The following is a 24,361-nucleotide window of genomic DNA, read 5'->3' on the forward strand; positions in this document are numbered from 1 at the left end:
CATACTCGGTCAAATGCTGCCTTGATGTCAAGGGCAGTCACTCTCTCCTCACCTCTTGAGTTCAGCTCTTTTGTCCATGTTTGAACCAAGGCTGTAATGAGGTCAGGAGCTGAGTGGCCCTGGCAGAACCCAAACTGAGCACCAGTGAGCAGGTTATTGCTAAGCAAGTGCTGCTTGACGGCACTGTTGATGACGCGTTCCATCACTTTACTGATGATTGAGAGTAGACTGATGGGGCGGTAATTGGCTGGGTTGGACTTGTCCTGCTTTTTGTGTACAGGACATACCTGGGCAATTTTCCACATTGCCGGGTAGATGCCAGTGTTGTAGCTATACTGGAACAGCTTGGCTAGGGGTGCGGCAAGTTCTGGAGCACAAGTCTTCAGTTCTATTGCCGGAATATTGTCAGGACCCATAACCTTTGCAGTATCCAGTGCCTTCAGTTGTTTCTTGATATCACGCGGAGTGAATCGAATTGGCTGAAGTCTGGCATCTGTAATGCTGGGGACTTTAGGAGGGGGCTGAGATGGGTCATCGACTCGGCACTTCTGTCTGAAGATTGTTGCAAATGCTTCTGCCTTATCTTTCACACTGATGTGCTGGGCTCCCCCATCATTGAGGATGGGGATATTTGTGGAGCCACCTCCTCCAGTTAGTTTAATTGTCCACCACCATTCACGACTGGATGTGGCAGGACTGCAGAGCTTAGATCTGGTCTGTTGGTTATGGGATCCCTTAGCTCTGTCTTTTGCATGCTGCTTATGCAGTTTGACATGCAAGTAGTCCTGGGCTGTAGCTTCACCAGGTTGACACCTCATTTTGAGGTATGCCTGGTGCTGCTCCTGATATGCCCTCCTGCACTCTACATTGAACCAGGGTGGTCTCCTGGCTTGATGGTAATGGTAGAGTGGGGGATATGCCGGGCCATGAGGTTACAGATTGTGGTTGAGTACAATTCTGCTGCTGCTGATGACCCACAGCGCCTCATGGGTGCCCAGTTTTGCATTGCTAGATCTGTTCGAAATCTATCCCATTTAGCACGGTGATAGTGCCACACAACACGATGGACGGTATCCTCAATGTGAAGGAGGGACTTCGTCTCCACAAGGACTGTGCGGTGGTCACTCCTACCAATACAGTGCCACCCTTAGTGCTTTCTGCAAGTGGTGCTCAACATGGAGGAGTACTGACTGATCAGCTGAGGGAGGGCGGTAGGTGGTAATCAGTAGGAGGTTACCTTGCCCATGTTTGACCTGATGCCATGAGACTTCATGGGGTCCAGAGTCAATGAGGACTCCCAGGGCAACTCCCTCCCTACTGTAGACCACAGTCCCGCCACCTCTGCTGGGTCTGTCCTGCTGGTGGGGCAGGACATACCCAGGGATAGTGATTGTTGTGTCTGGGACATTGTATGTAAGGTATGGTTCTGTGAGTATGACCATGTCAAGCTATTGCTTGACTAGTCTGTGGGACAGCTCTCCCAATTTTGGCACAAGCCCCCAGATGTTAGTAAGGAGGACTTTGCAGGGTCGACAGGGCTGGGTTTGCCGTTGTCATTTCCAGTGCCTAGGTCGATGCCGGGTGGTCCGTCCGGTTTCATTCCTTTTTATTAACTTCGTAGCGGTTAGGTACAACTGAGTGGCTTGTTCAGCCATTTCAGAGGGCATATAAGAGTTAACCGCATTGCTGTGGGTCTGGAGTTACATACAGGCCAGACCAGGTAAGGACAGCCGATTGCCTTCCCTAAAGGACATTAGTGAACCAGATGGGTTTTTACAACAATCGACAATGGTTTCATGGCCATCATTAGACTAGCTTTTATTTCCAGATTTATTAATTAAATTCAAATTCCACCTTCTGCTGTGGTGGGATTCAAACCCATGTCTCCAGATCAATACCCTGGGTCTCTGGGTTACTAGTCCAGCGATAATCCCACTACTATAGAGTGGATAGGAAGGACATATTTCCCTTAGCAAAGAGGTCAATAACCAAGGGGCATAGATTTAAAGAAATTGCTAGCTCGAAAGTGTGATGGCTCTTTTTGGCCATCGCAGAGACGATGGGCCAAATGGTGGCCTCCTGTCACGTAAATTTCTATGATTCTATGGTAAGAGTTATTTTGTTTTCACCCCCCTCAGCTTTTTACTTGATTTTTTTTTCCCTTAACGTTTGGTTGGCTGGGCTAGATTTGGAGTTCAGCAGGTGTGGGAGATGGGGTGGTGGGGGGGGTGGGGTGGGGTGTTGGGGGCAGGCTCTGATTGGACAGCAGGATTTATTATGCATGCATGAAGCAACTCAACTGTTGCCTGTCCCATTGACCATTTAGTGGCATTTTTACCTGTTCTGGCCATTGGTGTGGTAGCTGTTGCTATGGTAGCCAGTCCTTGATTGGCATGATGCTTCTTGTTTTGTCTGCAAAACCGTGGAATGCAAGATTGTACCAAAATTTGCAAGCATTTTTTCCTCTCTGCAGATTTTAAGTCCGAACTCAAAGCTTTCACATCGGCTAGGCAGCGGCACGTTGCATAGTGAGCTGCAGAAGCTATTGTGCTATATGTTTGAAACTTTCTAAACCCTGATTCATGTCTGTTCAGCTACAGTGGAATCCTAGTACACGTCAGCTGACAGTTTCCATGCATTTTGAAAGAGATTCCCAAGTAAAATCTCTGACTGTACAATTTTCTCCATTTGTTGCAGTTTTCACAGTAGATTCAGCTGTTGGAAAAGCTCTTTGAAGGTTTTCTCTTTCAGACAGTTTTTGGATCAGCTTTTCCGAACAGTACCCAGCAAAATGGTACTACTGGAGCTTAATGATTGAAGCAGAGACGATAGCAACATTTTAAAATAGGTTAGATGAAGAAAGGGGGATGAGGAGATATTGGAACAGGGCAGATATATGGAATTAGGACTACTAGGTGTGTAGGATCTTCAATGATGATTAAAGTTGTATTAAAAGAACACTTGATTTTGTGATTCCTATACTGATTTGTGAACTTGTGATTATTTCTATATTTGGAATATCTAGCTGAAAGTGAAATTCATATTTTTAATCTGTTTGTTTATTTTGTTAATGCATAATTTTTTTTGGGGGGGCGGTCAGCCAGGTGTCTTGGCACCTGCAGAAACTCATGACTATACTTGGGAGTTTCCAAATTAAGCTATTGAGAAATCCAAACAAGTGGAGTTTCTGCACTTGATATGGAGTCACCACTCCCCATAGGGGATTAGCTCATTACCCGAATTCCTAGAGATCAGGCACTTGCTGGCAAGAGCCAAACTTGAGAGACTCCACATGTGTCTTGGGACACTGATGGTCTTCAACCCATGAATGACATTCGTGCCCTCGTCCCTGAGTAGGGAGGTAGTGGGTTCAAACCCTACCAAAGGAATGGTGTATGCATTCTAGGGAGTGCTGCACTGTCGGAGGTGCTGTCTTTTCAATGAGATGTTAAACTGTTCAGGTGGACATAAAAGATTCCGTGGCATGTTGGTTGACTAAGAGCAAGAGAGTGTTCTGATCAACATTTACCATTCAACAAATAGCACCAAAACTGGTCAGTTAGCTCCTTTGCGCTTGTCGACCTTGCTGAGTGCATATTGGCTACTGTGTTAGTATAACAGCAGTGACTACACTTCAAAGTGGATCATAGACTTTGATCTACTTTGGAATGCCACGAAAATATGAATGATGCTATATACATGTAAGCCTTGCTTTCTTTTCTTCCTTTCCTTGTCTTAAGATACCAAGCATTACCTTGCAGGGCTATCGAGAGTGAAGTTAGAAGACTCCCAGTTCCAATAACTGCTATTCTAGGTCATCCTAGTGCATTAATTTGTGCTCTGAAGTATAGGATTCATTTCGAAAGAAGTGCTGGTTTGCTAAAGGAAATTCTTAGACAAGAATTTCTGATTGGCCATTGTGTAATTACTTCTGGACAGGCACACACAAAGGTGGCAGTTTAAATTACTTTGCATTTGCAAAACACTAACAATGTTCCTCATTTGCATAAACTGAAACGTACTGGTGTACTACAGACACCAAGAGCTAAGAGTTGATTGTATAGTACTCGGGACTGAAGTGACGCAGTAGCTGTGGCTGGGTTTGGAATCTTGCATTTTTTTTTGTAGCCGGTTTCCATACCCTGGTGTGTGTGTCAGATCGTTTTCAATAAGTAAAGGTTTGACTGAGGCTTGCCTGTAGTTCTTCCTATATTTGCCATGCAGTCCCACAGTGCATCCATCTGTACCCAGGCCATTCCTCTCAGTGTGCTTCTAACAGGCTTTAGAATTTCCTGTTGTTCAGTTGGCTTGATGGGTACAAGACTTGCTTCTTTTCTGAAGACAGGACAGTTCCTATGCCTGCCCACCTAAAATCCTACTAGAGGGGCTATTTTTGATTCACTATTTGACTTTTAGCTGTCCGTAACACTCTGCTTAACACCTCTGCTTTTCTTTTGTTCGCTGGCCGAAATTGTCCTTGCTGTGCTTAGCAATCTCTGGGCGAGCTTCAAACCGAATATTTGTGCATTAGATCTGTAATCTGCCTCTGCAAAGAGGCTTTTGCTTATGTCATGTGCTGCTGCTTGTGAAGTTGGTCATTTTAGAAGGAGCTTTATTTTTAGATGATGTGTTGACTGCTGCTTTAAAAGCTTCCCCTCCAGGGGTCTCTTGTGTGTCTCTCAAAACTCCTCGTTTCCAGCAAAGCGGTGATCGATTTCTGATCTAGGTTGTCGCAGTGTTATTGAACTTCCATCTAGTACTGTGCACTGCTCCACAATATGGAGCTTAAAAAAGACATAAGACATTGCTCATCAGGCCCCATTTAGTGGTTTCTAAGGTGACATGAAAAACATCAAGGAGTTCAACACAGTTTCAGTAAATGAATAAGTGACAAATAGGAATGTTGTCTGGGTTTGTATTCTCTAGAGCTCAAACACCTATTGCAGTTTTGGGTTAATACGAAGACTGCTTTGAAAGTGGTAAACTAGAGTTCAAGTATGGGAACTAAGTTACTTGTCCTTCTCAAGCAATAGATTCATTTAGTATGTTGTATATAATGGGTGATCAGCATTTAACGAAGGTCACATGTATTGAGTCAATCTTTCTAAAAAAAAAATCTAACCATTATAAATCAACCTAGTCCCAAAGGTTGTTGCAAATGAATTTTGTCTCTGCTTCTCGTGTCATGAGCAGGAGGAGTATGGTTCAATTGGCACTGACCACCCTCCTGTATCATTGCCTAAGTGGCCATATGTGAGACCAGCAGATGAGAGTCGCCAGGTTGTTTGACTGTGGGACTTTCACAGCTGAGCCCAGTCCTGGCCTGAACTGAACTGTCCATATTGTGACCACTGATGTGTCTGAAGTATAGCAGTAGGAAAAGCCTAGAAGAAAATTTTCTCCGCAGTTTGGGGAGTAGCGTAATAAATGAGTGAACATTTGGGGAAAAAAAATCTCTTAATGGTTGAAATGTTTGTGAAACAAGGAGACTGTTAAGGTTTTGAGATGTCCCATTATTGGACACAAGTTTTGACTGTGTGGTTTATGGTTACTTTTTGGCCCGACTCTTAAATTATCTGCTTGGCATAGAAGATTTTGCCTGTAGTGTATCACAGGAACTAGCAGAAATATTACAGTGCAATAAAGCTTTGTTTGGACAAAACATTTGGTAATCAAGTCAATGCCTTTTGGCTTTGTGTAGCACATCCATTGTGATGGCTTATTTAGCAAAGGAGCATATCAATGGAGTATGACTAAGAACAAGTCAAGATGTTGGATCCTTGACTAGATTTGAAACTTTTTCCTACATTTGTTTATCTCCTTTTCAAATATGTTCACAATGACCTTGTTTTGCCCTGATTTACAACTTGTGTTTGTAAGAAAGAACTTGCACTTATATATCACCATATCACATCCCAAAGGGCTTGACGACAAATGGATTACTTTTGCAGTACAGTCAATATTATTATTTGGCAAATATGGCAACTGATTTGTGTAAAAGAAGATCCCCCAAAAAACAGATAAATCAAAGATGAATTGTTTGCTTTTGGTGACATTGACTGAGGGATGAATGTTGGCCAGGACACTTAGAGTTGCTCCCTGGTCGACTGGTGCCATGAGATCTTTTATGTCCACCTCAGCACGCAGATAGTGCCTTGGTTTAATTGGTTGGTCTTCAATGTCTCTGAAGATAGCTTCATTGTACAGGTTGAACAGTTTTGGGGACATAACACATCTCTGACGCACTCCTCTTTTGATTGGGAAGCTGTCTGACAAACTGCTGTCAAGTCTAATCACTGCTGATTGGTTCCAATATAGATTCTGAAATATCCTTTTATCATTTCTGTAATTTTCTAGTTTGTTTAAGCACTCCATTATTTTCTGATGGTGGATTCTATCAAATGCCTTTTCATAGTCTATGCAGCATACAGGTTTTTGTACTTTCAGGTGTTTTTCAATGACTACTCTCAAATTAAAGTTGCCTTCTCTTGTTCCTTTCTTTGGTCTGAATCCTGACTGACTATCATCTATCTCTGCTTTTCTAGATTCGTCATTTCTTTCTAAAATGATTGTTAGAATCATTTTTATCACATGGCTCATGAGGCTCATTGTCCTGTGCTCTGAGCGCTTCCGGGCTTTTGGTTTCTTTAGGAGCTTAACGAACACGGCATAAGATCCACAGGCATGAATCCTGTTCTGTAAATTTTGTTGCAGAGACCTGTCGGTATACCAGTGTTAACATCATTCAGGGCTTTTAGGTATTCTGTTGGTATCTCCGATTCCAGGTGCTTTCTTTGCTTTCATCTTTTTGGCCACTGCACTGACTTCTGCCTCTATTATCTCTTCCTTCTGGTAGCAATTCACTTCTATCTTCGTCATACAGCTCTCCGATGTACTCCACCCATCGTTTCTCTAGACTTCCTTTCTCGAAGAGAAGTTCACCTTCCTTGCTCCTTATACATCCACTATTTGTAGTTATTTTCTTGTCTGTCAGTGCTTGAACTTCCTCATGCACAGCTCTCTTATTGTTCCTTTTCTCCAGTCCTTCTGTTTCCTTCCAACTGTTTTCCTACCACTTTTCTTTGGGCGCTTTACAAGCTTTTCTTATCTGCATTTCTGTTTGGTCATATTCTTTTTTTCCTGTCTGCTTTTCTGCACCACATCTAGTATTTCATCAGTCATCCACTGTTGATGTTTCCTTCTCTCTTTCTGAAGGACCGTCTCAGTTACTGCATATTTCATGCTCGGTTTCAAACTTTCCCAATGTCTTTCTGTTGTTTCCTCTTCGCTAACATCTTGGTCTGTCACTTCCTCAAGTAAAGGTTCAAACTTGATATTAACCTCCACAGCATGAAAGAACTGATCGAGCTAAAGGATTTCTTTTCTGAGACATGTTTTTTTATTTTATTTATTTTGTTTAGAAATACAGCACTGAAACAGGTCCTTCGGCCCACCGAGTCTGTGCCGACCATCAACCACCCATTTATACTAATCCTACATTAATCCCATATTCGTATCACATCCCCTCAGTTCCCCTACCACCTACCTACACTAATTTATAATGGCCAATTTACCTATCAACCTGCAAGTCTTTGGCATGTGGGAGGAAATGGAGCACCCGGCGGAAACCCTCGTGGTCACAGGGAGAACTTGCAAACTCCGCACAGGCAGTACCCAGAATCGAACCCGGGTCCCTGGAGCTGTGAGGCTGCGGTGCTAACCACTGCGCCACTGTGCCGCCCAATGATAATATGAAGAACCTTCAGGGGAAATATATTCTTTCAGCCCGCACTGTAGTTTGACTTTTACAAATACTTTTCACTTTCTGTTGCTGTTAGCACAGCAATATTTTACTGCAGGTGCTGTAATTCAAGGATAGTTTTTGATCAGCTGATTTTCAGCATCATTGAAAAGTAACAGTTACGGTATCCTGAGATTCATGAGTTGGGAAATGAATATTACAATGTGCAGCCATTGGACTTAAGCATATAGTTTAGATGGCATGCTGTAGTGTCCGTTTTCCAATCACTGAACAGTAACTGCATTTTCATTAGGAGTTGTGAATTGGTTGATTGCACAATCGTAGCTGCCTTACCTGTTTCAAGCATTTTCAAAATGTGGATCAGGCCTCATTTATAATAAAGAGTCGATCTCTGGTATCAGTGCTGATGGTAAGTGTTATAGGAATATGATTATAAAGAAAAGAGAATTATAACAAGGAGTGCAAAATGCATGTTCTGTTGAAATGGACTCATGTAGTTTGGCCAGCTGCTTTAGAACACCAGTGTGTGTGATCAGTGGTAAGCTAGAGGTTAGATGTTCTTAATAGATCGTTCGGTCAATTAGATGGCAACTGTGAAAAGGTTATAAATCAGCTACATCCTGAGAAAGGAACAAATGGTACAGGGTTTCCTGCCCTGCCCCTTGGATAATGTTCTGACCTGCTTCTGAATTCTTCCAACCACTGCTCAATAACTACAACAAGAACCTGCGTTTATATAGCAACTTTAATGTTGTAGGATGTCCCAAAATGCTCCATAGGAGTGTTATCAACAGAATTTGTCGCTGAGCCACGTAAGGAGATATCAGGACAGTTGACCAAAAGCTTGGTCAAAGAGGTAGGTTTTAATGAGTGCCTTGAGGGAGGAAAGTGAGGTGACAGGTTTAGAGAGAGAATTCCAGAGTTTAAGGCCTTGACAGCTGAAGGCATGGCTGCCAATGGTGGAGTGTTTAAAACTGGGGATGTTCAAGAAGCCAGAATTGGAGGAGTGCAGAGATCCAGACGAGTTTTAGGGCTGGAGGAGATTACAGAGATGGGGAGGGGCGAGGTCACGGAGGGATTTGGAAACAGCTATGAGAATTTTAAAATAGAGACGGTGTCGGACTGGGAGCTAATGTCGGTCTGCTACAGGCAGAAGTGCAAGACTAAACCGGGGAGACGACTACCCAGATTCTGAGACCACTACTCAGATTGCCTGACTGAGACAGTGTCCTTGATGTGGCAAATTGTAAGTGGAAACTCGTCGAACCATTCAGCTAAATAATGACATTGTTTTTATAGGCTAACAGGGCTGTTTATAATTCAAATTTGGAAGCAAAATGTTTATGAATTTAGTAGTAATTCATTTTCCCTTCAGGAGATTTCAGATTAGACGTGTAAATTTCCAATGTGGTCCACAGTTTCTGGAGTGATGACTTGTTTTCAGGGCCACTGTGGTTTCCCCAAGCACTAATGCACCAGAATTATTGGAAGAAATGTCTAAAGATATAATTATGCAGTTGAGCCACTGCAGATTTATCATCACAAGTGGTTGAATAATCAAGTAGTGAAAGCCTTGGTTGCTGCCACAAAAAGCGCTATATATGATTGAAGACTTGCCTTAAGCAATGCTGTTCCAGTTCATTTTTAGCAGTTTGTTGTCTCTGAAAGCAGGAATAATGTTGCTTAGTCAAATGTGATTTACATAATGCAAATTTACAGGTGAAATAAGTTGCTCCACACCTTAGGAAGGATATTCTGGCCTTGGAGTGGGGGGTGGGGGGGGGTGGTGGTGCAGTGTAGATTTACCAGAATGGTAATTGACACCAAAGGTTAAATTAGAAGGAGAGATTAAACAAACTAGGGTTGTTTTTTCTGGAATTGAATTTATAGTTAAGGGGTGATTTGATCAAAGCTTTTGAGGTCTTAAGGAGAACTAATAAGTTCAGTTAGAGAGGAACTATTTCTGCTGGTTGGGGAGTCTAGGATTAGGGGACGGAGTCTAAAAATTAGAGCCAGACGTTTCAGGAATGAAATTAGGCAGCACCTCCTGTTCCTATGTCCCAAAGCATCATGAATTCACAGAGCAGCTGGCATCTTGTCCTGCCACACATGTGGTGTCGTTTGATGTACAATTCTGTCCAAGGTATTTCAGTGAAGGAAAGAGTGTTCAGTTATTTCTCTTTGACCGTTCTGCCAGCTGACTGTATAGGGAGGCTGCTTTCCACATGAGGTATTTTAAGCTTGTTAAATCATCATACTTGTATATACCTGGAGTGTCTGTTACCTTAGAAAGTCTCTCTTATGCTTCCTACTTCCAATTCAGTTTTTGTTATCCTATAATGATGTAGCACTAGTATTTTTATAATCTGCGACTTCCTTATTTGGTTTTTGTAAACTACTATGCTTATAAGCAAATTAAATTCTTTGTTAAAACAAGACTGCATGGCCATGGTACCCTAGTAGTTATGTTACTGGGCTAGTAACCCAGAACCTGGACTGATCATTCAGAGAACCTGGATTCAGATCCCACCATGGGATTAAGCAGAAAATGAAAAAGCATCCAGAAATAAAAATGCTGGCACCAGAAATGTAAGCTGTCAGATTGTCATAAATACCCAACTGGCTCACTAGTGTCCTTTTTAGAGAGGGAAACTTGCTGTCCTTACTTGATCTGGCCTCTATACGAGTCTGCTTCTACGCTAATGTGATGGATCCCCCACCATCAACATCGTGGGTCTCTCAGTGAATGAAAAACTAAACTGGACCAAGCCACGTAAATGCTGTGGCTACCAGAGCAGGTCAGAGGCTGGGTATTGTGCAGTGTGTGGTTCACCAGCTGACTCCCCAACCCTTCTCCACCACCACCAAGGCACAAGTCCGGAGCGTGATGGATCATGCTCCATTTCCTTAGATGAGTGCAGCTCAAAAAGTACGGCAGCATCCAGGACCGAGCAGCCCACTTGATCGGCACGCCATTCACCACTTTGCACATTCACTCCCTCCAGGTGTCAGCATCACTCAGTTGGTAAAACTCTTGCCTCTGAGTCAGGATATTGTGGGTTTAAGTCCCACTGCCACACCAAAAGCTAGGCTGACACTCCAGTGCAGTACTAAGAGAGTGCTACACTGTTGGAGGAGCCATCTTTCAGATGAGATGTTAAACCCAGGCTCTGTTTGCCCTCTCAGGTTTGTGTAAAAGATCCCATGGCACTATTTCGAAGAAGAGCAGGGCAGTTCTCCCCGGTGTCCCGGCCAATATTTATCCCTCAATCAACATCGCAAAAACAGATTATCTGGTCATTATCACATTGCTGTTTGTGGAACTTGTGTGCAACATTTCCTACATTACAACAGTGACTGCACTTTAAAAGTACTTCATTGGCTGTAAAGTGCTTTGAGATGTCCTGAGGTCATAAATGGAACTAAATAAATGCAAGTCTTTTTTTCACAATCAGCGCACCAGATCTGGAACATATACTATCTACAGGATGGTATTGGCTCAAGTTATGGTTTGTTTTTCCATGTGTTGACAATACCAAACTTGCCTGTGCCAAGACCTTCTGCTAGGACCTTTTGTGATAGCGTGGCTGAGGTCAAGACTTGGTATGCGTGGGAGTTGTAAGCATAAACCCAGTTCTTTCTTCATGGCTTACACTGCAATAATAATACACTCTGTTGATCCTATTACTCAACACAGCAATAATTCATTCCTACAGTGGCCCACTCAAATGCATCTGGGCAACAAACATGTCTCATAGCTCTCAAATTGTACATTGTTATGAGAATTTTATTTACAGAACTGAAGTGTGGACCGGAGAAAGAATGTCAATCTGTCTTTAAACTCTACATTGTTGCATGCCTTCACAAAAATGCATAAAACAACCTCCAGAATTTTGTCATCACTGGTTTCTTCGAATAAGCAGCTTTAGTGTAGAGAGGACATACTTTTTGCCTCAGTCTATTCTACTGTTAGGCACGATGGAGACCCTTAGTAATGACGTTAAGTTGTTGCAGAATATCCTTTCCCTTTCAGTCCCTGGTCGAATGAGAGTTTGCGTCAGGAACTTTGTATTAAGATGGAAAGCTTTTTGTCAACTAGACCACGAGTATGTGGGGTACATAATCGGGTAATATTAAGGGGTATGTGTTAGGGTTACTTGTGGAGTATGTATTAGGTTAAATGAGTGTATTGTAGACTAAGATCTGTAATTCATGAAGAACTTAACTAATTGGTTTATTACGATTCACCCATCATGTGAAGAACTCATGCTGAAAGTATCCTTCTGCCAAAGAGTTTGCGTTTAGGTGAAGAAGCTAAGCACTTTGGTAAAATATAGGCATTATGTCTAAAAGCATCCAGTGCGCACAGGCAGTGAAATGTCTTCTCCCTCTGCCTTTTGGATTTATTTAATTATTCATCCTCACTTCAATCCCTCCATGGCCTTTGTTTCTCCCTAGCTCTGCAATCTTCTCCACCCCTATGTCTTGGTACATGCCTTCTACACTTGCAACTTCTGTATACCGTGCATCTTTATTGTCTTTGTCTGCGTTTCCCCCCCTGCCACAAACAGCCTGGGCTGCCTCACCATTTGTATTAGAGTTCTCATCCAGGCTCCAATTCAAGCCCACAAATTTGTATCCTATGTGTAGTAGTTTTGCTGAATAGGTAGCATTTTCTCATTTTAATCACTGCAGTATTCTGGATCTGTAGTCTTAGAATCACCAAAATGATCAGTGCTGTAGTTCCACGTGTTTCTTTGCTCTTGAGACTGGTCAAAGGTTTACTGATGCTCTCTGTGTTAGACCTTGTAACTTCTGTTTCTCCTCAGTCTTGTTTTTGGACTGTGCTTTCTTGTATCTTTGGCATTCGATCTTGGGGCATATGGTCTGGAACCAGAGTGCAAAATATGTGCTGGCGTATACTTATCTACAAAGTAATAGACCTTGAACCTAATGCTGTTTAAAGAATCTGAAAGAAGCCTTAAAAGTAAAGGTTTCAAATAGCTTTCTCTACTGTGGTTGTCAGTTTGTGCTGACTGACACATCAGGTCACAGTTCATGGTTAAACATTAAATGCCACCTTCTACTAAGAGCAATCAAGCCACATTAGTCGTCAATATAAGTGGAAAGCTTATCCTGGAAATACTTTCTCTGCCTCCAGTTGATTTTCCAGAGCACTTTGCAAATCATTTTTGCACCAGTCAGATTGAAAGATGAAGCTCTGCTACCTGAATTTAACAAAAAGAATGCCTCAAGTACTGATTTTACCTGCATTAGTGCTCTCCACATAGCTTTAATGTCGTGCTAACATTGTTTTGTTTTGTATGAGGCTCTTAGTTCATCAACTTCAGTTGCATCTACAATCACTGGCAGTGGCAGTGACTGTGACCAACATTTCACCCCTAGTTTCATACAACTCAACTTCTACCAGACGCAATCAACTTTGGGCGGGGGAGTGGGGGGGGAATGTGGCCAGGCGGAGGTTAGGTCAACGGATAATGGGCATTTATTTTCAGCTGGTTTTTAGGAAATAATTCGCAATGGTAAGTACAGATGTTGGTAATGATGTAGCTCATTAAATTCATTCCTCTACAGAAGAATCTACTGATGGGAAATGCTTTGGGCAAGGTGCATTTGATGGTGTCAACCTTTAGAGCAGCTTTGTACAAATTCTAGCTCTGGGGCTAACTTTGGCTCCCTGTCCATAGCAACCCAGCTGGCAAAGTCCAGGTGTCTCAAGTTATGTTTAGGTATCTTTCTTATTCCCCTGGTTTATCCTGTTTGGGTTTTGTAGGCCGGTATGTTTTGAAAGAGCTGCTGGAGGAGAGATTACACAAACTAGGGCTATATTCACTGGAATTTAGGGTTTGGGGCAATTTGATGGAAGATTTCAAGCTATTAAGGGAAATTGCTAGGGTAGATAGAGAGAAATAATTTCCACTGGTTGGAAGTCTCTGACTAAGGGGCATGGTCTAAAAATTAGACACTGACCTATCAGGAGTGAAATTAGGAAACCTTTTTACACATAAAGGGTGGTAGAAGTTTGGAACTCTCGTCCGCAAATACCAATTGCCAGATCAATTGTTAATTTTAAAACTGAAATTAATAAATTTTTATTAACGCAAGGTATTGAGGGAAATAAGGTGAAGACAGGTAGATTAGGTTCCAGATCTGTCATGATTTCATTGAATGATTGGACAGACTCGAACAGCTAAATGACCTCCTCCTGTTCCTGAGCACTAATTCAAAGCCAAATACTACGGATGCTTGAAATCTGAAATAGCAACAGAAAATGCTGGAAACCGCTCGACAGGTGAAGCAGTATCTGTGGAGGGAGAGAAAGAGTTGATGTTTTAGGTCATAAAGTCAATAAAGGTTTAGAACGAAGCCATTCGGCCCATCGGGTTCATACTGTCTTTCTGTGGAGCAATCCAGTCAGTCCCACTCCCCCGCTCGATCCCGTTAGCCCTGCACGTTTATTTCCTTCAAGTGCCCTTCCAATTTCCTTTTGAAATTAATGATTATCTCCGCTTCCACCATCCTCGTAGGCAGCAAGTTCCAGGTCAAATTACCACTCGCTGTGCAAAAAAAGTTCTTCCTCACACTCCCCCTGCATCTCCTGTCCAGAATCTTCAATCGGTGTCCCCTGGTCCTTGTACTACCAGTTAATGGGAACAGTTGGCAAAAGGTCATTGACCTGAAAGGCTAACCGCTATTTCTCGCTGCACGGGTGAAGTCCGACCTGCTGCATGTTTCCAACATTTTCTGTTGTAACTTCTGCTCTTCGTATTGATGTATTTACTTGTGGGAATGCTCTAAACCGGAATTCCAAGATCTGTTCAGATCAGCAACTGAAGATACGTGCCAATTAGCGAGAACATGGATTAAAATCTTATGGTCACAGAGGTTCAATGGAGGCCCATGAAGTCCAACAGCTTGGACAGTCCTGTCTTATTGTTAATTGTATATGAATTATGTTTAATTGTATGCAGTTGGCGGGCATTAACTGGGGATTCACTTGTGCTCCCATAAATGGGAACAGACTGAAACTGTGGTTGTTGGATGAGGAAGTGCATGTTTGTAATGTGTATCTCTGTGAATAAATGCTTATAAAAGTGTGTAAAGATTGGCTCTAGTTCTATCCAGGCTTTTTAGGTTATAACATTTAGAAGGTAAATTCTTTCTTGATCAAATGAAAGAAAAGACAGAATTCTATTTCTTTAGCGCGTTTTACAATCTTGGGATGTCCCAAAGCACTTTGCAACCAGTTTAGTACTTTTTTTCTCTCCAAGCATAGCCGCTGTTCTGACATAGGAAACATGGCAGCTAATTTTCCCACAGCAAGGTCCCACAGATAATGTCCAGGTAATCTGTTTTTGTGATGTTGATTGAGGGACAAATATTGGCAGGACACAGAAGAGAGCTCCCTGCTGCTTTTCTTCAAAATAGTGACGTGGGATCTTTTACACCCCCACCCCCGAGATGGATAAAAGGCTTTGGTTTAATGTCTCATCTGAAAGATGGCTCCTCCAACAGTGCAGCACTTGCTCAGTATTGCACTGAAGTATCAGCCTACATTATGTGCTCAGATCGCTGGAGTGGGACTTCAACCCACAACCTTGCTATCGTATCTGCTTCCACCACCTCCCCTGGCAGCAAGTTCCAGGCACTCACCACCCTCTGTATAAAAAAAACTTGCCTCGCACATCCCCTCTAAACTTTGCCCCTTGCACCTTAAACCTATGTCCCCTAGTAACTGACTCTTCCACCCTGGGAAAAAGCTTCTGATTATCCACTCTGTCCATGCCACTCATAACTTTGTAAACCTCTATCATGTCGCCCCTCCCCTCCGTCGTTCCAGTGTAAACAATCCGAGTTTTTCCAACCTCTCCTCATAGCTAATGCCCTCCAGATCAGGCAACATCCTGGTAAACCTCCTCTGTACCCTCTCCAAAGCCTCCACGTCCTTCTGGTAGTGTGGCGACCAGAATTGCACGCAATATTCTAAGTGTGGCCTAACTAAGGTTCTGTACAGCTGCAACATGACTTGCCAATTTTTATACTCTATGCCCCGACCGATTGAAGGCAAGCATGCCGTATGCCTTCTTGACTACCTTATCCACCTGCGTTGCCACTTTCAGTGACCTGTGGACCTGTACGCCCAGATCTCTCTGCCTGTCAATACTCCTAAGGGTTCTGCCTTTTACTGTATACCTCCCACCTGCATTAGATAGCAACGTTTAAGAGACATCTTGGCAAATATATGAATAAGAAGGGAATAGAGGGATATGGGCCCCGGAAGTGCAGAAGGTGTTAGTTTTGGCAGGCATCAAGATCGGCGCAGGCTTGGAGGGCCGAATGGCCTGTTCCTGTGCTGTACTGTTCTTTGTTCTTCTGACTCAGAGGCTAGGGGTAAATGAGGCAATAAACCTGTGGGTGACCTGTTCAACTCATTTTATATGTTACCACTGACATTCAAAGAGAATTTGCCAGCGTCACTGGTGCAACATTTTCACAACTTTCCAGATAAATTAATAACCGAAGGCAAAGTGCTGCAGACATGTTTTCTATTTTGCAAATATCTTCAGGCAAAATCAGAGTGCCTTGGAAGTGTGGATTTTTTTTCATGTTCACTTTGTTTAATGGGGATAAATGAATGAGATTACTCAATTTCACTCAGATAACATTGTTAAAAATACTGGTATACTGTATAATTTACATAAAATTTGATTTATCTGTAGCCATTGCTGTGAATTCAGAAATGCCAATTGTATGAATGGTTAAATGATATATTTACAAGCTTGAGTGTAACCATTTGTTTGGTCTGCAGTAGTACCCCATTAAACCTGTTTTGCTGAAGATCGTCTGTATAGATGTTGCTTTTCTCTATCGTCATAGAATCGTACAGCACAGAAGAAGGCCATTCAGCCCATCCTGTCCATGCCAGCTCTTTGAAAGAGCTATCCAGTAGTCCCACTCCCATACACATTTTCCCCCTAGCCCTGCAAACTTTTCCATTTCAAGCTTCTATCCAATTACCTCTTAAAAGCTATTATTGAGTCTGCTTCCATCACCCTGTTAGGCAGTGCATCCCAGATCACAGCAAATCGCGGCATAAACTATTTTTCCCTTATGTAACCTTTTTTTTTTTTTGCCAATTACCTTCAATCTGTATACTCTGGCTACTTGACCCTCTGCTACTAAGATCACTTCCTTCTTATTTGTTCAGTCGAATCCCTTGAACATTTTGAACACATCTCTACAATCTTCCCTTCCCCTTCTCCAAGGGGAACAGCCCCAGTTCCTCTCCTTTTCCACATAGCTGAAGTTTTTCATCTCTGGTACGATTCTAGTAAATCTCTTCACCCTCTGTAAAGTCTTGACATCCTTCCTGAAGTGTGGTGCTCAGCATTGGCTGCAATAATCCAGCTGGGGCCTGACCAGTGTTTTATAAAATGTAACATAATCCCCTTGATTTCGTACCCTATGCTTCTATTTATTAAGCCAGTGGTTCTGTGTACCTTTTTAACAGCCTTCTCAACTTGTCCTGCTACTTTTGTACACCCCAAGTCTCTCTGTTTCTGTATCTTTCAGTTTGCTCATTGAAGAAATTGCTTGTCAATCAATCAATCCTTGAGTCACTTTGAGTTTTCCCAAGCCTTGCCAGCTTTTCATGAATTATGTACATTGGAAATGCTGTGTCGGCAATTTTCCAATGTCTCAATACACCAATGTTGCTGCAGTACAATGTGTCAATGTGTAGCATTGAGTTGCTTATTAAGTGCTAATAAGAATTTAATTGAATACACAGATTGTAATCGATAATTCATTTGGTGATCATTCTAACAGAATAGTCCAACTTTAAAGTTATATTTCCCCATCGACATCCGTTCTCATATTTTTGGATGACTCATTAAAATTATGAATTATTTTATAAACAAGTGTTTTGCAATATTGTAAAATCCATTCATAAAATAATGCTGTGGGGGTGTACTAGAGCACTGAGTTAGCACATTGCCCTTTCACTGTTGGGGCCTGGGTTTGATGACTGTGGTGAAAGCATTGCTTCTCAAAAAGATGCTCCATGAAATGTCTATGGGAAGCTTCAACCCAACTCCTAACGCACAACACATTGGTCACCAGATTGTCAACCTCAGAAGAGGTCATCATGGCAAATGGAAATGCGTAGCAGGGATATTCTTCAGTTGGGTGTTGTGACAGGCATTCTGAGATATACCAGACCAGAGGAGCAATTAATACCAACGCTAGAGTACAGAAGTGAAGAGTATTCAATTCTCTAACATCGATGCCTCTCATGTTTGAGTAATATTTTTTAATAAATCACTTTTGGGTTAATTACTTTCACCAGTTTGATTTGAGAATTTCATATTACTAAAGCCTGTTTCTGGAGTTGTTTTAAGCAATCTTCATCTTCACTAAATGATGAAGATAATTGACATTTGCCATGCAGAAACTTTTGTTGTTCAGCCATTCCATTGATGTTGTTCTGGTTTATTTAGAAGCTAATGGGGTTGTCTTTACTCGCTCCACCTTTATAGTCTCTCAGTAATCGCTGTACAACAAACACATTTTTTTTAGTGCCTCATATGGAAGTCAGTGAATCTTGCTAATAGATGGTTGTGAATTAGACTAACAGTTGAGGTTGCAACCTGCCACCAAAATATTGGCTTATTGCTCCTGTGTAACATAAATAAAGTTGCACCTCCTGAGGAGATTCATTGGGTAGAGAAACTATATGTAGTCTTGAGGTGAAGTGGAGTTACAGGATGGGGAATAATTAGACCAGGACGCATAATTTTAAAGCCATGGATTCTATCCTTATTTTTATATAATAGATTTTCTATTATTTACTTTTAAGTAACAAAACTTTTGCCAGTTTGGGAGGCAATGGATTGGTTAGAGCATTAGAATTTCTCTGCAGTAGTGGGTGAGGGGCTGGGTAATGCAAAGGTGAGGAGCTACAGGCACCACCAGTGGTAATGGGGTGTAATTACAACGTGACGAGTTTACATAGGCCGTTCCTCTCATGAATGTGAACGCGGGAATTTACAATGGGATAAAGCTAATACAAAAGTGTGACAAAAAACGGACGACAGGGAATGCATGCAAACAGAAGATTTTAATTGTCTAATGCTTATGCACTGTAGATTATTGTGTGACCACTGATCACTTCAATCCTTATTTCCTTTTCTCTTCCTCCCCCTCCCCAAAACAGGATTTCACTTGAGTGCCACAGTGGTTCCTCCGCAGACTGCTCAAGCTAAAGGGGCATTCAATGTGGCTGTTATGTTTGACCGCTGCAGAATAACCTCGTGTAGCTGTACCTGTGGAGCAGGAGCTAAATGGTGTGCTCACGTAGTGGCACTCTGTCTCTTCAGGATACACAATGTAAGTATGGTGTAATATTGATTTTTTTTTTTTGCTTTAAATTTAAATAGAAATTACTGTGTATTTTGGCAAATCACATTTCCCATTGGTACAAGGATGATTTAAAATATTAAAGGAGTAAAGTCTTTCTCTTTAATCACTGGACGCAGTCGGAAACTCTGCCAATTCATAGGCGATGGAGAATTTTGCCCCAAAGGTTTCATAGCACACAAATAGCCCATCTGTCCCCTCCCTTGCCCAAGTAACAATCTTCCCACATTCAGATCCTCATTCTTTTTTTAGTAATTCATTGACTCTGAAAGAGCTGGAATATCCAACATGGAAACACAATGCAGATTGTCACTTGATCTTGAACTCAATGACTTTTCCTTCCTGAAATCTTTATTCCTTGGTCCTGAGAGGAATTAACTTCAGGTTTTTTTTTTTTGTCTCTTGCTGTTGTTACCGTGATCATACCTTTTTCTTGTCTTTTTCCAGTGACTTGCAGTTATCTTCTGTGTCATTTGTTTTCTGATTTAATTTTCCTTAAAGGTCCTCGTTATTTGCTTCGAGGAGGCCTTTCTTGTGGCTGACTGACAACAACAACTTGTATTTACATGGCACCTTTAATGTAGTAAAATGTCCCAAGGCGCTTCACAGGAGCATTATGGAATAAAATTTGACATGAAGCCAGATAAGGGGATTTTAGGATACATGGCCAAAAACCTGATCAAAGGGTTAGGTTTTAAGAAGCCTTTTAGAGGAGGGGAGAGCTAGAGATTCAGTGATGTTCAGTGATGGGATTCTAGAGCTGAGGGACTCGGCAGCTGAAGGCGCGGCCGCCAACAGAGTCATAGTCATACAGCACTGAAACAGGCCCTTCGGCCCACCGAGTCTGTGCCGACCATCAACCACCCATTTATACTGATCCTACATTTAATCCCATATTCCTTACCACGTCCCCACCTTCCCTCAATTCTCCTACCACCTACCTACACTAGGGGCAATTTACAATGGCCAATTTACCTATCAACCTGCAAGTCTTTGGCTGTGGGAGGAAACCGGAGCACCTGGCGGAAACCCATGCGGTCACAGGGAGAACTTCCAAACTCCGCACAGGCAGTACCCAGAATCGAACCCGGGTCGCTGGAGCTGTGAGGCTGCGGTGCTAACCACTGCGCCACTGTGCCGCCCGAGGAGCAATTAAAATTGGGGATATGCAAGAGACCTGTTTTGAATTGGAGGAACGTAGAGATTTTGGAGGTTTTGTATGGCTGGAGGAGATTACAGAGATCAGCCAATAAATACAGGAAACAAATCAGAAATTTGAAGACCTTAATGATCTCTGGGTTTGCCCTCACGGACCACTGAGGTCCAGAGATCTAAATTTGAAAACCCGTGCTATAGCTGTGTGCTGGGAAGTTTGAGAGTGCAGGATCAGGTGACTAATGTCTTCTTTCCCTGTGAAGGGTGATTGATCAATGGAATTTTATCTGAGGTGAGTTGTGCTGTCCTGCACCTCAGTCCATTGGACCTTTGCTGCTGGCAAAGCTTGGCCAGTCCAAGTAAATATGGCTGGGAATGATCATGGCATGTGACCTAAACCGGATGCAGCTTCTAAGTACTGATGCACTTGCAATCTGCCACGGAGGATTTGGGCAAACAAGTCGGGGCTGGTGGTGGGGGTGGGGAGGGGGGGAACCAAATCAGTTAAGGTTGGAAGATGCTGAAACTTGAGTTTCAAGCCTTGTTTGACTGTTAGTGCAGCAAGAACTGTGGTGTAAACCTTTTGGGGCCATATACAGAGACTTGCATGTTGTTAGCGACAGCAAGTTTACGTGGCGAGGGGTGGCAGGGAGTGAAGAAGTGTTCAGTCAGGGTGGTCTGCCCATTTATGGTGTGGGGCCGGTTTGATGGTTCAGCTGGTCTGCTCCTGCCTGTCAATTTCGTATGTTGGTAAGTTGCAACTTAAAGTACCATTTTGAGAGAGTAAACATGGTTGACCTTGCACATTTTCCTTTAGTCTGCAGTGCACATATGCATGTTGTACAAATTGTTCTCACTCTAACCGCATGTGTTGAAATGGGAATGTTGGTGAAACAAACCTGACCCAAGTTTAGGAGGCACCAGCACTGATGTACAAAATGTTCTTTTAGGCTTACTGTTTTTAACTCCTGTAATGAGTACAAATGAGATAAAACCATGTTTCATCTTAAGAGAGTAATAGGACAGGGATTCTCCGGTGCAGGCGATGGATTTGAACATTTGTAAATCGGGCATTGCTTAGCTAAGGCATGTTCTGCACAACCAGTAGGATTTGTACCAACTCTCAAATTTGCAGCAGTATGTCTTCATAAAGCTTTTGGTATCATTCTCTGTGTCATGACATTTGTTGATGGATTAACATTATGTTCTAGCACAAAGAATTTCCACTTTTATATGACCAAATGCTTTTCTACATGTCCTTTAGTGAGAACGTGGCACTCCTGTGGCATGGGTGCCACAACAAGGGAGGGGGGATTCAAGATAACATAATTACTCCTCTTCGCACCCCCACCCCATCCCTATCCCGCAGTAGTTTTAGGAATGAGTTCCTTTCCCACTCAGTGTCCTGCCTCAGCCTAGGTCCCACTGCCCAAGTTTGGGCTGGAGTGTTCATGCTGACCACTCCAGCCTTCTGTACTTGGTTCGAAAGCTGTGCCCTCACCCACTTCAGAATGTAGTCATCTCTGGGACCAGTTGGATGGGCCGAACTGGCCTCTTCCCCTCCTGTATGTTCCCATGACACACGGAGTTTCACCCTCCTTTCACTCTTTCTTGGGTTCTTGATCTTTTTATCCCCCTCTCTTTCTCTTGCTTTTCTTGTCTCCCTTGTTTTCTCTATCCCTCTTTCTCTCTGCATCTCTCTCTTTCTTTCATCTGTTTATCACAATCCAAGATACAACAACAAGAGAAATAGTTGGAGATTATAGAGTCATAACAGCACAGAAGGAGGCCATTTGGCCCACTGAGTCCACACCAGCATTCTGCAGAGCAATCCAATCAGTCCCACTCACCAGCTCTATTCCCATAGCCCTGTAAGTTTATTTCCCTCAAGTGCCCATCCAATTTCCTTTTAAGTCTGCTTTTCATTAAATTATATTCATGCTCTCTGATCATGTTTGAAGTAATATCCAGTAACATTTCTGTCTTTGGGTGTTGATTGTTGATCCTCTGTAAGGTGAATTGCCAACTTGCCCATTTGTAATTCTGTTCTTTGATAACTTGCTACCGAATGTAAAATACTCATTGATGTATCCTGATGCGCCAAAAGAACTTGCTTTTCTTGAGTATCTTTCAGAACAGGAGTGGCGCAGTGGTTAGCACCGCAGCCTCACAGCTCCAGCGACCCGGGTTCAGTTCTGGGTACTGCCTGTGTAGAGTTTGTAAGTTCTCCCTGTGTCTGCGTAGGTTTCTGTCGGGTGCTCCGGTTTCCTCCCACAGCCAAAGACTTGCAGGTTGATGGGTAAATTGGTCATTGTAAATTGCCCCTAGTATAGGTAGTGGTAGGAGATTTGAGGGAAGGTGGGGACGTGGTAGGGAATGTGGGATGAATGTAGGATTAGTATAAATGGGTGGTTGATGGTCGGCACAGACTCGGTGGGCCGAAGGGCCTGTTTCAGTGCTGTATGACTCTATGACTCTATAACATCAGGACGTTCCAAAGTGCTTTACAACCAATGAAGTACATTTTTGAAGTGTAGTCACAGTTGCAATGCAGGAAATACAACAGCCAATTTGTGCACAGCAAGCTCCACAAACAGCAATGTGATAACAACCAGATGATTTGCTTTATTGAGGGATAAATATTGTCCAGGACATCAGGAAAAATCCCCTGCCTTTCTTATATTGCGGTGGGATCTTTTATATTCACCAAATGGGGCAGTTGAAGCTTTGGTTTAATGTTTTAACCAAAAGAGAGCAGCATCAGTACGACAGTGGAGCTATCAGCCTAGATTTTATGCTCAATGCTGTGGAGTAGGGCCTTCTAAAACGGAAGCAAGAGTACCAACAACCGAGCCATGGTTGATGCCTAACTACTCCCAATTTGGAGTATATTTTGGTTATTTGCAATCTGGCTTTCTCGTTGGGTTGTGGTGAATCCAGCACGCTGTGGATACTGTTGATGCAGGAGACCCACAGGCAAGGACGTGGGAACCCAGCACCTCACTAATTCCAATAGGAAAGTGGCTGATGTTTTGGCATGTGACGTTAAATACTGAAAATGGGGCCCCTGGTATAATGCAGGGTGTACCACCATGTTCCGCATGCAACTACTGAACCCCCTGGCGTTTTCTCTCGATGCCTTGGGAACACTCTCCTGTTTGTGTTTTGAGCGTTTAGCGATTTGGCAGCGGCTGTTGCCTCATTGATGGATAAATCCTACAGTGGAACACCTCAGTTTGTTATCAGCAACTGGTGATCAATACAATAATTGGGACATCGAGATCATCCTTGTATGTGGCCCCAAAGATGAAATTGGACACTCCTGATCTAGTTCAGTGTGGCACTGAGCCACATTGAGTGTACGCAGTGCGTTTTCTGTCTGCGTATTTCCGTGAGCTGATGCTGGTGAAGGGATGTGTCCAGCTGAAGCAAACTCCATCTCGCTGGGAAAAGTAGAGGGGCAAATGAAAGCTGATCCCACTTGGCATGCTTTCTATTCTCAACGCATTTGAATAAATTGGACCAAATGTTCTATTTTTTTCAGTGTTTGCGATTGAAAAGAGACCTGGACTCACGAGGGAGGGAACAACTCGTAATCAAATGCCCGTTCTACTCTAAATTGGCACAAGCCTATGGGGAATAAATTGCATTTGTATTTTAGAAAGCTGCCCTTGAGTGTGTGTGTGTGGCTCAAAAGCAACTTTGCAGCAACGAAGGAAGTCCCAAGTGTTCTAGCTTTTCGCTTAATCTTCTCCATCTCAACTGTTTCACCACATCCTGTCCCATTGCATTCCTCATCCTAGCACTGGGAAGGATGAATTAGTTTGCTTCTGTGCCAGTGACCTATTGAGCCATTGGGAGGTGCGGTTGGCACTGAGGTGCTAAAAAGGGAATGGCTTCAAACTGGCAAAGACGAAAGAATGAATATGCATTTGTATAGTGCCCTTCACCTCGGGGCATCTCTATGTTCTTTGCAGTCTGTGAAGTACTTTTGAAGTTGAGTGT

General features: G+C 42.8%; 1 protein-coding gene across 3 annotated transcripts in view; it reads left to right on the forward strand.

The window, feature by feature from the left end:
- zswim8 (zinc finger, SWIM-type containing 8) overlaps window positions 1-24,361 on the forward strand; it is a 158,163-nt gene that overhangs the window by 59,380 nt on the left and 74,422 nt on the right. For all 3 annotated transcript variants that reach the window (XM_068020508.1, XM_068020509.1, XM_068020507.1), the window contains one exon: window positions 18,999-19,171. In XM_068020508.1, the coding sequence (XP_067876609.1) occupies window positions 18,999-19,171 (173 nt within the window). The remainder of the gene's footprint in view (window positions 1-18,998; window positions 19,172-24,361) is intronic.

This window comes from Heterodontus francisci, chromosome 42, assembly GCF_036365525.1.
Source record: "Heterodontus francisci isolate sHetFra1 chromosome 42, sHetFra1.hap1, whole genome shotgun sequence".
Taxonomy (NCBI): Eukaryota; Metazoa; Chordata; class Chondrichthyes; order Heterodontiformes; family Heterodontidae; genus Heterodontus; species Heterodontus francisci.